The sequence below is a fragment of the Ammospiza nelsoni genome, chromosome 11 (assembly GCF_027579445.1).
Source record: "Ammospiza nelsoni isolate bAmmNel1 chromosome 11, bAmmNel1.pri, whole genome shotgun sequence".
Classification (NCBI taxonomy): domain Eukaryota; kingdom Metazoa; phylum Chordata; class Aves; order Passeriformes; family Passerellidae; genus Ammospiza; species Ammospiza nelsoni.
Genome location: NC_080643.1, coordinates 16241691 through 16256099, shown reverse-complemented (window position 1 = coordinate 16256099; position 14409 = coordinate 16241691). Strand labels below are relative to the sequence as shown.

At 48.1% G+C, this 14409-nt stretch overlaps 2 protein-coding genes across 4 annotated transcripts in view; one reads left to right on the top strand and one right to left on the bottom strand.

Annotated features, from left to right (window-relative positions):
* The window catches only part of MAPKAPK3 (MAPK activated protein kinase 3), a 52750-nt gene extending 51659 nt beyond the window's left edge, over positions 1-1091 (bottom strand). Inside the window, exon 1 of the mRNA XM_059480368.1 lies at positions 918-1091. The gene's annotated coding sequence lies outside the window, so the exon portion shown is untranslated. The remainder of the gene's footprint in view (positions 1-917) is intronic.
* A 1508-nt stretch (positions 1092-2599) lies between these two features.
* Positions 2600-11394, top strand: CISH (cytokine inducible SH2 containing protein). 3 transcript variants are annotated; one of them, XM_059480463.1, is made up of 4 exons: positions 2600-2707; positions 2962-3241; positions 7751-7974; positions 8449-11394. In XM_059480463.1, exons 2-4 carry the CDS (start codon positions 3195-3197, stop codon positions 8949-8951), a joined length of 774 nt encoding a protein of 257 aa, XP_059336446.1. In that variant the 5' UTR covers positions 2600-2707; positions 2962-3194; the 3' UTR covers positions 8952-11394. The 3 variants fall into 3 exon arrangements, with proteins under 3 accessions (XP_059336446.1, XP_059336445.1, XP_059336447.1); XM_059480464.1 differs by lacking the exon at positions 2600-2707 and adding an exon at positions 2781-2835; XM_059480462.1 differs by lacking the exon at positions 2600-2707 and having other exon boundaries at positions 2751-3241.
* The last annotated feature ends 3015 nt before the right edge of the window (positions 11395-14409 follow it).

Here is a 14409-nt window from a genome sequence, read left to right as displayed (position 1 = left end):
TGTTGTGTCAGTGAACTTTCCTGAGGGACTTGCTGCCTCACTGTTTCTGGATTTACGGAAGACCCTGCCTTTATTGGGAGCTTTGAGCTTTCTTTGACGCCTTTCATAACTAAAGCCTAGCATTCAATGATATCACTCAACAAGATTTCTTGCTGCCTTCTCTATAATGTCCTTATTATTCGAGGCAGTACTCTGGAAAGCCATTTGTATGAATACAAACTGGCTTTCAACAACTAATTTCTGTGAATGGCAGCACTTGATATTGACTGTGCAGGGCCTGGGACACTGGCACATCGGGCACACTGTGCTGTTTCTCTCTTGGGGCATTGCCCTGTGCCCGAGAAGTGCCAATGAGCACAACGTTCATGTCGAGTGATGAAGCACTGCTGAGCGCTCCTGACTTCAAACCGATCACAGATTTCTTAGATAAAACAGCCCAAGCATTGGCCTGAATATTTTTTTGAGGTGGTCCCCTAAAAAAGTTTCCAGTACAAGTGTAATCTCCTTTCATTGATGCGCACACCCATCGGATACTTGGAGACAATGCCCGTCTCGGGTCCGGCAGCACCGTGAGCAGAGCGGTTCGGGGCGGTGACTGCGGCTGGAAAACCAGTGCGGGAGAGCGGGACGGGTACTGGGAGCACTGGGCAGCGCGGCCCCCGCTTCTGTGGAGATGTTCCTTTGCACAGTACTGAGCGTGCCTTCCCTGCGCCCGAGATCCACATGGCTGCTCAGCCCCCAGCACAGAGCCTGCATTAAACGCATCCTCCAGGCGAGGATCGCTAGATGGAGCCCAATTCTAAGTGAAAAAAAGATGCAGACAGCTCCTCAATGCCGGAGCCGGGCTGCAGCGCTCCTGCCGGCACACCAAGCTGGGATCTCAGCGTCCCCCCCGAGGCTGACGATAATTTAAATACCTTCTGAATGTGTAGGTTCACTGTGGTTTGCCGGAGACGAGAGCTGCTCCCACCTCTGTAGTCTAGATCTGTTCAAATCCATCGTGCTGCTGCATCACTGACAGAAGGTATAAACAAGCTCGGATTTAGATGTTGAAGGGGCACAGGCACGCAGGTGTCCTCTGCAACCCTGAGCCAGGGCTACAAAGGGCCCTCCGAACGATTGTCTGAATGTTGTGCTTGCTGTGCACAGGAAATGTGAGGACTGAAATTCCTCTGCCAGGCCCTCGCCTCCCCTGTGAATTTACACACATTCAGAGGAAGTGTGAGCTAAAGTCTGTCAGGCTCAGAAGCAAACTGATCAAGGAGTGCCTGCAGGCTGACATTCCCACCCCTTTGAGATGGCCCTTAGAGTACTTAGATGGATGGACGGACTCGGGATACTTGGATGGCCCTCAGCACCTCTCTCTTCGCATAGCTGGGTATTATTAGCAGCACTCATTACTGCACTGCCCCTGATTCAGGACAGAAAACGGATGAAGTGTGCAGGAAGCTGAGGAGCTGCCAAATGAAACTGTAGGGAGTGAAAGCCTGAGTCAGGAGCCGAACACAGTTTGCCTCCTCTCAGGCTCATTCCCGTGAAGTGAACCACCCTTCTAATCTTACCCTTATCAGCATCCTACCTTCCCCTCTGCTCCCGGCCCATCCACTCCTGAATGTTCTGAATGGCACAATGATGAGTAATATTTTTAAGTATTCGACCTACTCCAATGGAGGCGGTAGGCAGGCAGACCACTCTCATTCTCTCTTACCTCTAATAAGAGAGGAGGTGGAAACTCGTGGCAGGAAAAGACAAAAGCAAGCAAGCTTTTGTTATAAAGTGTTCAAAAATAAAAGGTTCAATAACCCTAAAAGAAACCGAAATATTTCCTTGTGGGTTGCCAGATTTTAACTCGACAATGTTCTATAAATGCAGGACAAAACCGTGATGGTGTAGCCTTCTCCAGGAGACTTTGCTGAGCTGATACCTGATTCACAGGAGACTCCCAGGTGACCAAGACAACCTTTATAAGACAACCTATGCAGCGTGACAACCACACAATGGCTGCCCAGAGTAGCAGACCCTGCAGCACATCCTTCTCCTACTTCCCAGGTTTCACTGGAAATTGCCCCCGTCAGTCCCTGTTTACCCCTCCAGCCCCACGGCCTTGCCCTGTCCCGGTGCTCCAGCGAGCCGGAGAGGCGCCACCAGCTCGGGGAGGATGCCGAACCGCCGGGGAGAGGAGGCATGAAACACCGCACAACACCAAATGCTTAAAAACAAGTGGAAGGAAAAGAACACACAGCTGCGGGAAAATAAAGGGAGCCGAGCTCTAAGGCCGGGCAGGAGGCGGTGGGCGCTGCCCGCCCCGCCCCGGGCGGGCCCCGCGCATGCGGCGGCGGCGCCCATTGGCAGCGCCGGCCCCGCGTTCCTGGAAAGTTCTTGGAAATGGATCAAAGGCGTTTCCGCGAACACGCGCGGCGGCGGCTCCGCACGGCTCCCCCCCCTCCCTCCCTCCCCCAGCCCTGGCTGCCCACCCCACCGCCGGGAGGGCTCCCTCCCTCCCTCCCTCCCCTCCCTCCGTCCCCCGGCCATGGCAGCATGGACGCGGCCCTGCTGGACACAGCTATTTATACCTTCGCTTTTTTTTTTTTTTTTCCTCCTCCCCTCGTGGCTGATATAGGAAGAGTGATGCGAGCACAATACGATTCCAGGAATTCCTCACTTCCTGGAACAGATTAAAAGGGACACACAAAAGATTACTAAGGAGGTTTGCCTTTTTTTTTTTTTTTCTCCCCCTACCCCTCCTTCCACGGAGCTTCATTTCTCCGGAGCCAGCGCTGAGACAGGTCGCTGCTCCGGCTCTTCCCGCAGCACTCGGGGAGATCTTATTTATTGGTACCTATTTATTATTATTTCAGAGTGCTCTGAAGGAAGATCAGTTCCTCTTTAAATATATGTAATTTCCTTTTTCTCTGGTTATTTTTTTAACTTTTTTTTTTGCTGCTGTTTTCTGAAAAGCAGAACAAGAATACATTATTTTTTCTGAAGCACTGAGAGCGCACGCATTTTCTTGGCCAAAGTTGCTGAAGTCTGTCGGACAGCTCGTCTTCTGCTGTGTCTGAAACAACCTGCACAAGGGCTTTGCTGACACTCGCCAGTCTTCTCTCACCCCAACTAGAGGCTGATCTCGCTGCTTTGGGGAAGCAAAGAAGGCAAGAAGAGAAGAAATAATTTCTCACTTTCTTGAAGACTTAATGCTTTTCCCTTGGTCCGGGAGTGACATGATCCTCTGCGTTCAGGGGTAAGATACTTTGCAGCCTTCTGTGAAAAGCTGTGCTTTGATAATTGCAATTAGGAAGGTTCTCTGTGACAGTTTTTCAGCTCCCGTGTGTTGCCATGTGTGACTGTAATGGAATGGGAATGACTTTGGCCAGCCGAGTGCTGAGTTCATGTGTCTGTACTGTGTGCCCGTGTTTTAGATTCCAAGGCCAAAATCATGGAACCTTAGGGTATTCCTGATTTCCGTGCTTTCTACTGCTGAAAAACTGAATACAGGGTATTCAAAGTCTTTGGGAGAGTAAGAATTACTTGGGGTGTGTTGTTCAGTGTGGTGGACGCAGCAGCAGCGCGGACACCAACCCAACACCATAGGTGCTCTCTAAAGCCCTTTTGGAATCAAACTGCTTACAGGAAAAAACTTCCCTGCAGTTTAGGTGCTTTGGTCGATTTCTAAGGAGGTATTTATGCTAAATTAATGTCAGTTTTGTGTAAGTTTAAGTGTATGTACCTAAACCCAGCTTTCTGTACAGTGAGAGCCACAGGGGGCACACAGATAGTTCCACATCTGCCTTCAGGAGAACAGGTGACATCCAAATGCCTTCTCTAGTATCAGTACTGATGTGTCCACTTCAGTGTCCCTTTGACCAGCTTCGTTTATCAGCTGAGGAATACCTGGTGTGCAGGAATCACCTGGTATTTTTACACATGCTGCATTACTTGGAAATGGTGAGCATTTGTTTCAGTCTGAGTCATCATGTCAGATTTTCCTGTCACTCCAGTGTATGGTGGATCTTCCTCAGAGTAAAATCTTCCTTGTCTGCCTGCAATGACCAAAGCATGGGGATTCTCCTGCCATTTCCCCTGCCAAATCTGTCCCACAGACAAGCAGAGCTTGTGTTTACCACTACTTTTCTACTATGTGAGCAGTTTGTTTTCACTCTTATTTTCAGTCTGCAGCTGCAGTTCCTATAGCCATGGCAAAGGGAGTTCAGTTTTCAGCTTGGCCTTTGGGAAACCCTTATCTGAAGCTTTTCTCCAGGGTCAGCAGAGCTACTGCTTCCCTTACCCGCCAAGAACTTATGGAGCCAGATGTGTAGATGTTTTCATTTTAATGTCTATTTTGAAGGCCATTTATTGCTCCATTTTCATTATCCTCTAGGATTTCGCATATCCTGGACTCCATACTCTCCATCCTATTCTGACCAAGCTCCCAATGGAGTGTTGGGGTGCAGCTGATGGAAGGGAGAGCGGCTCCACATTTTTTCTTGTACTGTTTATACTGTATTATGAAGTTTAGCTTATCAGCACAGTAACTACAAAGCCAACATTAAATGGTATCAGACATATCTGATTCTCCTGCATTTTCTTGCCCTTCCAGGGCTTTCTGGCTGCCAAAGCACAGGGAAGTTCATTTGCTGTTTCTCTGGAGAGTGCACCCAGACTCTGAGCTAGACATGCCAAATTTCATATGGCTGTTGCTTCCTCCTCACAGCTGTTGTATGAACACTTTGCTCTATTCAGTCCTGATTCTCCACGTCTTTTCTCTGCTTTCTCTCTCACAAGCACTATTTGCAAATCCTTTCTTTGCCCCACCAAAGGGCTGACTTTTTCATGTCAGCAAACCTTTTTCAACCTGCCCTTATCCCAGCAAACTCTTCTTAACCCTCTTGCAAATGTTCTTGTGTTAAAAGCTGTTACTTGCTGATCCTCTGCTCTCCCATTCCTGTGCTTGGAGTTGCTCAGTTTGCTCCCAGCAGCAGCTTTCCTTTCTTCAGCCTATGTACAAAGTTGTTTAGGACACCAGCACCTCCCAGTCTGTTGAAATTTCTAATCCTTCTCGTCTCTTCCAGCATGTTCCTTTGAGCCTACAGCCACACTGGGAGGTTTTGCAGGGGAGTAAGGCCAGGGTATAGAAGGAAAATAGGAAATGTGTGAGGGCAGCCTTTCTCTGGCTGCGGTGGAAGGATCCCCACAGTGCCTGTCGGGGCCCAGGCTCCTCCAGCCTCCGGTGGCACGGAGTGTAAGGCAGCAGAGCATGAGTACAGTGGGAAAACTCTTCTGAAGCACATGGGCTCTGTAAAAGAAATCGACTGACAAATTCACACAGTTGATGTGGTTTTTGGAGAACCAAACTGTGAACTGGTACAGCCCTTGAAAGAAACAACTTTCCTCCTGATTCATGGCAGACATTTCCCTGTGTAGCTTCGCTATCTCTCCCTTCCTTCCCCGCCAATTCCTGATTTCCTCTCTGAAGTTGATATATAAAAAGAAAAAAGTTCCATGCTATAAAAGGTTCTTTTTATGTTCCAAACCTTCCTGGAAGGGTAGGCCAGAAAAATTTTCCAGGAGATAATAAGTTCAGAGAGATCTGGCAATTGGACTGCAGTATTCGAATTCTGGCGAGTGAATGGTGCAGGACTGATTGTCCTTAGTATCAGTCACAGTCATTTTCAGCTTAGGGAGCAGTTGGTGTGAGAGACACTGCTGTGCCAGCAGGCCCAGGACACCCTCCCTGCACAGCAATTTGTAGTTAGGATCAGCACAGGCAAGGATCAGTGTCACAGAACATTCTGAGTTGAAAGGGACGCACAAGGATGATCGAGTCCAACTCTGAATGACCCATATGGGGATCAAGTCCATGACCTTGGTGTTATTTGCACCATGCTCCAAGCAGCTGATCTAGTTTATGGTCCTCCTTGTGCAAAAAGGGAGGTAATGCAGAATTGGGACTCTCCCCAAAGAGACAGGTAGCTAGGCATTTGTAAAGACTATGACAGTAAGAGGGAGACATCCAAATATCTTGAAAAATGGAGCCCTCAACACCTATAAATGTATCTCCAGGAGGATTTAAAAGATAACTCAGAGCTTTTCCAACAATGATCTCCAGGTATAAAAATATATCCAGATGTACAAAAGCCCCTGAAAATGCAGGTGTTGTGACCAAGGGTCCCTGGTGAAGACAAGGACCACCAATCACTTTTATTCAGCCTGGCTTCTTACCCATTAATAGAAATTAAGAAACATAGATACTGTGAAAGCCAAGCAGGTATCCTTCTTGTGAAATGTGATTTCACACATGGAAAAAAAAAAGAATGTTCCTTCCTAAATACCAACAGAATAGCAGGGGGTTTGTTATGTATTGCAAGGGCCAGAGTATCTCTCTGTAGATTTAAATTTACCTTACTCCAAACCTCCATGATTTGTTTAGAAATGCAGAGATGTGGAACTGATCATGTCTCTCTCTTACAAGGTGTGAAAGTGCTTTCAGGTCCTCCCTAATCTACTTTCTTCCCATTCTCTGTCCCATACTTGAGTCTCAGCAGTTTGAGGTGGTAGAGTGCAGCTATGATCAGGAGCAGATGAGTTTATAGCACATTTATTTATGTACCTGAAGTGTCCCTGTTCACACAGAGCACAGGGAAGGAGGATGATCTGAAGGGAAGCACTTGGGACTTCAGAGTCTCCTTCTGCTTCTCTTCAACGATGTGGGGAGGTGGCTCTACCCTGTGCCATCACTGTCAGCTCCAGTGGTGCTGTGGCAGTGTCACACTGAGGACTGAGTGTATTTCTCTCAGGCATCTTCTCTTTAAAGTGTCTGAAAGACAAGTATGTTGGGGATGGTGGGGGGATGTAACACAGGGCATGCAGCAGGACAGGGGACACACAGGCAAAGAGCTTACACACGCTGGGACAGAAATGAATTTTTGCTCAGGAGCTTGCCTGGGAATGAAGACTTTCCTGGCCTCTGACATCCATCCTCCCCAGAGCTCTGCTTTCCTTTAGGAACCCCTGTGCTGCTGAGGAGGAGCACCCATAACCCATGAGAGCTCCAGCTCTGTGAAAATGCATTTAGATGCTGAATAGCTTCACCACTTAGGCCATGGGGAATACGTGTTCTAGCAGCCTGGCCATGGCAGAGCCTCCTCCTGCAGTCCTGCAGGGATTGCAGCCACACTGACTCCTCATCAAGCTGCTGAACACTGGGGTGGGTGTAGTGCACAGGCTTGGCTAAAACAAGAATTCTCACTGTTCTCTATGTGATCAGCTCACTCTGAGTTCTGACAGATTCATTCAGGATCAGGTCATCCTTGAGCAGCAAGTGGGTAGGACACAACCTAAGCTATTCCCAATTCTGCTTCTAATTATATTGCAGTAAATGACAATCCCCCTGGCAGAAACAGAAACGCTCCAACATTGTAATCATGTAACTGAAGCCGTAATGCTGTCATAAACCTTACTGCCCCTGAAACTACATATTAAAAGGCAACATCTAAAAATTTCAGATTCAAAATCATTGTAAATTGCAAGACTGACCACCTTCCATAAGACCAAAGAGGCAAACTCACTGTTCCTGTTTCTAAGGGCTCATCTTTAAAAGCTGTGTTCCTTCCTCCTCCCTTGCCTCTCTCAGAAACAATGGTGAGGATCTGTTTGTAAAACATAACACGTTGTATAATGTAGCATGCACTCAACAGACCCTGCAACTGATCTCAAGGCAAGGAGAAATAGCACAGTGTGCCTTTCATTTCAGACCTCATCCTTTGCTGGCGGAGGAAAAGATCAGGAGAGTGTCACTCAGGGGCATTGAGGAATTGTCAGAGCCCATCATGCAGCCTCTCCCAGTTATGGCCTTCCAGGAGGAGTCTGCGCCTGCCCTGGCAGCTCCAGTTCCAGACAGCAACCCACCTCAGACACGGGACCCTGAAGAAGACCTTCTCTGCATTGCAAAAACCTTCTCCTACCTGCGAGAATCTGGTAAGACTCAATTGCAAAGTCACAGGGTCAGAAGGGTGCAGTGACCCAACTCCATGATCTGAGCACCAGGAAGAATCTCGTGATCCCACTTCAGACAGGAACCTGGTTCCTGTGTGGATGGCTGGCTTTTGTGCACACAGCAAATGTATCTGCAGTCTCTATACATCATGAACTAATTTATTACTTTATCTTTTGTAACTAAATTGGGAGAAGGAATTGCAAAAAGCAGATTGCTTTTTCTCTGTAAACTGCAGCTGCTGCAGCAGCCGCCAGCCTCATCCCAAGCCCCAGCACAGCAATGGCAAGCATAGGCAGGAAACCTTTAGGACTTGGTCTTAATTTGTGAAGGTCTTGCCAACTCTGGCTCTGCTTCCCAGGCCCTTAACGTGGTTGTCTTCAAGGCTTCCCTAAATATACTGCCAGTCCTAGGATATATTCTTTCCCTAACAAATTCTTTCTTGGATGTTTTTCCAGGTTGGTACTGGGGTTCCATCACTGCCAGCGAGGCCAAGCAGCACCTGCAGAAGATGCCTGAGGGCACCTTCCTGGTGAGGGACAGCACCCACCCCAGCTACCTGTTCACGCTGTCCGTCAAGACCAACCGCGGGCCCACCAACGTGCGCATCGAGTACACCGACGGCAAGTTCCGCCTGGACTCCAACTACCTGAGCAAACCTCGCATCCTGGCCTTCCCTGACGTGGTCAGCCTCATCCAGCACTACGTCCTGTCCTGCACAACAGAAAGCAAGAGCGAGGCTCCCTACCCACCTCCGTCTCCTCTACCTCCCCTGCAGAAAGAGCTGGCAGCAGCCGCCGTTCACCTGAAGCTGCTGCGGCCGCTGGGCCGCAAGGACAGCATGGCCAGCCTGCAGCACCTGTGCCGGCTGCGCATCAACAAGTGCACGGCCGACGTGGAGCGGCTGCCCCTGCCCCGCAGGATGGCAGAGTACCTGAAGCAATATCCCTTCCAGCTCTGAAGCACGGCCCTTCTGTCTCAGGCAGGAACGAGAGACACAACCACCACAACTTTGTGGCTCCATCCCACTAAAGGCGGGCACAGCGAAGACCTGATTATCAGCAGAGACTGCATCCATCTTTCCCCTCCCCTTCTCTTCACATCCATTCCAGCCCCAGGGAGGAGTGGTTGTTTCAGTGAGCACGGGGCACCAGCTCAGCTCTGACCCTCGGGCCGTGCCGGCAGTGCTGGGAGAAGCTCTGTGGGCACGGCCACACTACTTGAATGTCAGAGTTGCTGTGACACCGGACATGTTAACGTTGTTATTTTTGCTATTTATTTCCATGGCAGTTTCTCTCCTCATGGTATTTTTAAAGCACCTTTTACTTTATTTTTTTTTTGTTTCTTTTGTGGAATTAGAGATAGCATAAAGGCTCCCAGCCAACTGGCAGCTGAAACTCTTTGGGAATTTGGATTTGGATTCACATCCAAACAGCTTCTGTTTGAGCCTGTCCCTGTGACAGGTTACAGGAGTCCACATCCGAGTTCTCCTAGGCTTCTGGGGTACATGAGACTCAGATGACTGTATCCAGACCCACCTCTACAGAGGTAAAGACTATATGTTTTTTCTTCCTTAGCTACATAGGGTGTCACAACCTCAGAGCACAGTGGGAACTCCCAGAGATGTGTGCTGCATCACATGTGGACAGGAGACTTATTTGAGGAAGCTCTTCTTCCACAGAGATCTGGATAGTGAGGTTGGGCCAGGGAGCACTCATCCCATTTTTTTCCATCTTCTCCATTTCCAAAGGAAGGTTGTGACAAAACATTTCAAAACAAGTAATTAGAAACCAAATTTTCTCATATGCAGGCAGAAGGATTTAATTTCAGAGCACCCTGTGTTTGGCTTGTGTTTTTAAAGTGCTGTTCCCTGACCCTGCCTGAGACACAGGGCAAGAGCAGGGGCTCAGAGACAGCTCTGCTGGGCTGCACCAGTGACACGCACAGCTTCAGGATATTTATTTATTTATTTCTGGGGTAACACTTAGAGGCACCTCAGCCCACAGAGCTGTCCCTGCTCCCATGATGCCGCACTGCTGCATGCTCTGCTCCTGCCAGCATTAGTCACTGGCCACAGGCTTCTGCCAGCTCCAGGCTGGAGCACACACTGGAAACCACAATCCAACCTTTCTGTTTGCCAAGGTCCAGACCTCTCCTCCCCTCTGCTCTGACTTGCATGTTTGTTATCCCCAATTTGGCTTTTGGCTCTGGGTTTCCTTCTCACACCCCATCCCTTTCACCCCCTGAGATGAAACACGATGGCTCTTCCCCTGCTCTTTTACACACAGGAGGGACAGACAGCAGACGAGATCTGCCCCAAACCAGCACACACAAGTTGCCCCTCCCTGTTCATTTGCTGAATCTCATCATCTTCACACCTTGCCATCAAGTGAGAGTAGAGGAGAGAACGGACAGAAATGACCATGTGGCTTATTTTGCCCCTAAGACCCCCTGACTTGTTCTAGCATGAATGAACATGAAGGATTCCTTGTTCATCCCTCCCTGGGACTCTAAGGCTGTAAATGAGAATGCACAAACCCCCAGCTATAGCTGAGTGTTAGAACAGAAGTTGGAAAAAGATGGGATGGTGACCCAGGAGACAAGCTCAAAAAATGGGTGAGTTTCTTCCACCCTATCTTAAAGCTGCCAAAAGGGACAAGATGGCCTGATGTGCTTAGTCGGTGTCCTTTTTCTTCCTTTCCACATTTATACAAGTTTGTGCTGTTGCAAGCTTTGTTTTTGATACTTTGATGATTGACAGTGTGCATGTGTGATGTCAGGTTTGCTTTTTGGTATCTCCTTCCCCTCTATGGCAGCGACCATGGAAAGGTACTGAATGACAAAGAAAATTTAGAAGGCAAAAAAAGGAAAACTTAAAAAAAATAATATAAATGATAAACCACTGAAAAGGCTTCCTTTTATCCAAACACCTCTATCTGCCTGAGGACACTGGGAACAAGGAAACCACGGCTCTCTGAGGAGCAGCAGTGATCTCAGGGAGCCCACACAGCTCAGCCACAGGCCTGCTAACTACAACTTGGGAAAAATCACTTGGAGAAGTGTACAGCAGGAGAGGGCAGGTTCTTCAGCTCTCTGAAACTTGCCTCCTACTTGATTTGTTCTCTGTTGGGGGTGGTGGGGAGGCCAAGCTGTGGGTTTGACTCACTGCCCCAAGAGAGCCCAGGAGCTCCTGCTGACCCCAGACTGAGGGCTGTGAGCTCCCATGGGCAGGGACCAGCTCTGTTCTGTGTTTGTTCTGCATTTAGCACAGTAGGGATCTCTAGGTGCTACTGCAATACAACAAATAAACAATACAGTTACTCCAAAAAGTCAGTTTCTTCTATCTTGAGACAGTTTGTTAAAAATTATTTGACTCTGGATTTTAAATAAACATTTTAAATATACTTTAAAGCCACTCAAAGTCTTTGGTAAAATCCAAATGGATGAATTAATTTTCTGTTTAGACACATCCTCTCCAAGAACACAGGGCAAACTCTTGATAATTTTTTTTAAACAAGACAAAAAGGGTTTCAACATAAAGAAGGCTCTTCAGATACTAGGAGAATAAACACCAAAATCCTCAGTATGGGCCTGCTCACACAGATGAGCAGCAGCAGATCCCAAGTCCCACGTTAATAAGGACTGAAGGCACATATTTTAATGATGTGGAAGAACACAGGAATGATTCTTGTATTGTTTCTGTGTGCCAAAGAAAACCAATACAATGCAGGGGAAAGAAGGCAGAACATAAGTGGGCAGATGATGCTTTGGGTGGGAGATCCAGGGCAGATCCATTGTCCCCTCTTCCAGGGCCATTGGGCTGCAGTGTCCCTGTACCTGTGGTCTGGCCCTTTCACATCACCTGAGACACCAAACAGCAGGTGGGGAAACCACAGGGACTGGATCTGCCCTGTAATGTCAGAGGGAGCCAGAGGACACCCCATCTGTCCAGCTTCTGAAACATAGGGAACACACTGTGGCAATGCCACTACTGGGAGGTGACTCCACTGTGATGTCTCCATGCTCCTCTTCCAGGAGAGATGCCCAAGAGATGTCCCCCATCCTGCCCAAAACATAATGTGCTCCCAACCACTGCAAAATGGAAAACACACTCAGAAAAAAAACCCCAAAACCAACAACCTGAACTAGTTCCTCTCCCATCCTTCTCCCTCTGTGAATCCACTGGCTTAAAAGTTCAAAATACTGCTTTAAAATTCAAAATATTGCTTTAAAGTATTCCTGAAGCATGTGCTGTGCTTCCTATGCCAGCTATGGAGCTGGCATTCCCTAACAAATATTTCCACAATCTCATCAATGTGAGGGCATGCATAGATTTCTATTGCACACCAAACAGGAAATGTTGGCAATGCCATAATTTGTTCCAGATCAAATTGTTAAACAAAAACAATCACATCACACGTGGTTTAACAGGAAATATGGAAAGAGAACTACACAGGGTAGAAGCAAAACAAAATAAGTGGAAACATGAAAACAAAAGAAGGAAAAGCTGCATCCATCTTTAAAAAGAGACTTTGCAAACCCAGGAAAAACCTGGAAAGAAAACTGTAACATTTCTGACACATTATTGAGTGATTTCCTAATTTCTTAGCTGGGCTAAACTCTTCCTCTGAGTGCACATAGGAAACCTTGCTGTTTCCTTTGCAGAGGCTGAAGGTGGAGGTGATTGGCATGAGCCAGGCTGGTTCAGAGCTGCAGTCACACACACTTTTACCTCATCAGCTGTTACCTTAACAACTCCCACTCCTACACCTTCCTTAAAGCACATTTCCTTAAAGAAACCAGGATCATGTTCTGAAAACTCCTGTGCCAAACCTCTGTGCACACTGAGCTGATTTTTACAGTTGAGTTCGACATCTCTGGAACCAGGAGCATTCATGGCAGTGCACACTGGCCTTTACCTGCACTGCAGTACAGCTGCAGCTCCTCTCCCAGGGACACCTGGGTGGTTTGTTGGGCCAATGCACAACAATTTGGATTTTCTCTTGGTTTACAGTTTCTGTCTGCGGATAGAAACATGGGTGTGGAGCCCTCACAGAGTCTGAAAAGCCGACTGATAGGATTGGGAATCAAAATCCCAGTCCATGATTGAAACCACACTGCCATGGCCCACTGCCGCAGCAGAACTCCCCTACAGTTTGTCAGGCACATATGGTATCACTTTCTGTCTTAAATCATCAGCCTTCTGAAAAAGCAACACATGCAAGGGTGAAATAACCAGTTCACATGCACATATCCCTATCTTTTCTAACTTACTGAAATCTTAGTCCTTTCCCCACATCCTCTCAGGTGCCCAACATCCCCCAGTCCAAGCCAGGGGAGCCAGCATAAAATCAAGTGAATCAGCAGAGTGTGTTTACTTCTCTTAGGACAAACATGGTCAGGTGTTTCTAGTTACTGACCTATTACATGTCATTTCTAGTCCAAATTCCATTGCCAGTCTTACCTGCAATCTATAAAAGTAAGCGAATTAAAACCAAAATTAACTGGACACTGTTTGTGTAGCTGTTCTGCCAAACGTTCTTGTGCTCAAATCTGTCAGAAGCCAATATCACAGCTCTCTCCTATCTGTCCCTAATGGTTGCTGAGACCCATGCAATCCTGATGGAATTACAGTATCCTCTTCCCCAGCCCAGAAATCATCAACAGTCCAATGGTCTGGAGCAGAGGCTAAAGCAATATCCAGTGAAGATGTGCCAGAACAACTTTGGATGCCAAGTAACATCCTCCAGCTCCCTCAGTTCTGACCAGCATTGTCACAACATTCACATCATGCTGTGACCCCCACCCATCATTGACAGGGGAAACAGGAGGAAAACCCATAAGTATGTGCAGCTCCTTATGAAAAAGGCAAGTCAGAGCTTAATAAGGTATTACTTAATTAATTAGGTATTAATTAATTAATAAGGTATTACTTAGAGGTCTGCCCTGTCCTTGGACAGAAACCTTCCTCCTCTGCCTGTTCACAGCAAGCAAGCTTTGAATTGGGAAGAGGGAGTCAGGGGAAGGCAGCACTGCCAGCATTGCCCAACGCGGGGCAGCGAGGAGGCCCTGGCTGCTCTCAGTGCTGATAACGCGTTCAGACTGAGACATGTCTGCTCCCTGCCCACACCCAGGCCTGCCTCTGTGGGCTTTCTATAATGCTGCCTGCCAGAGCCCAGGCAGCACAAACACGTGGAGGCACGGCTCTATCTGCAGGCTAATGCTGCCTGGAATGAACCTGGTGTGGATCTCCTGCTGCTGCTCCCTGAGAAACACAGCCCACCAAGGGCTCCTGCTGCTGCTCCCTGCACACAAACACAGCCCACCATGGGCTCCTGCTGCTCCCTGAGAAACACAGCCCACCATGGGCTCCTGCTGCTGCTCCCTGCACACAAACACAGCCCACCATGGGCTCCTGC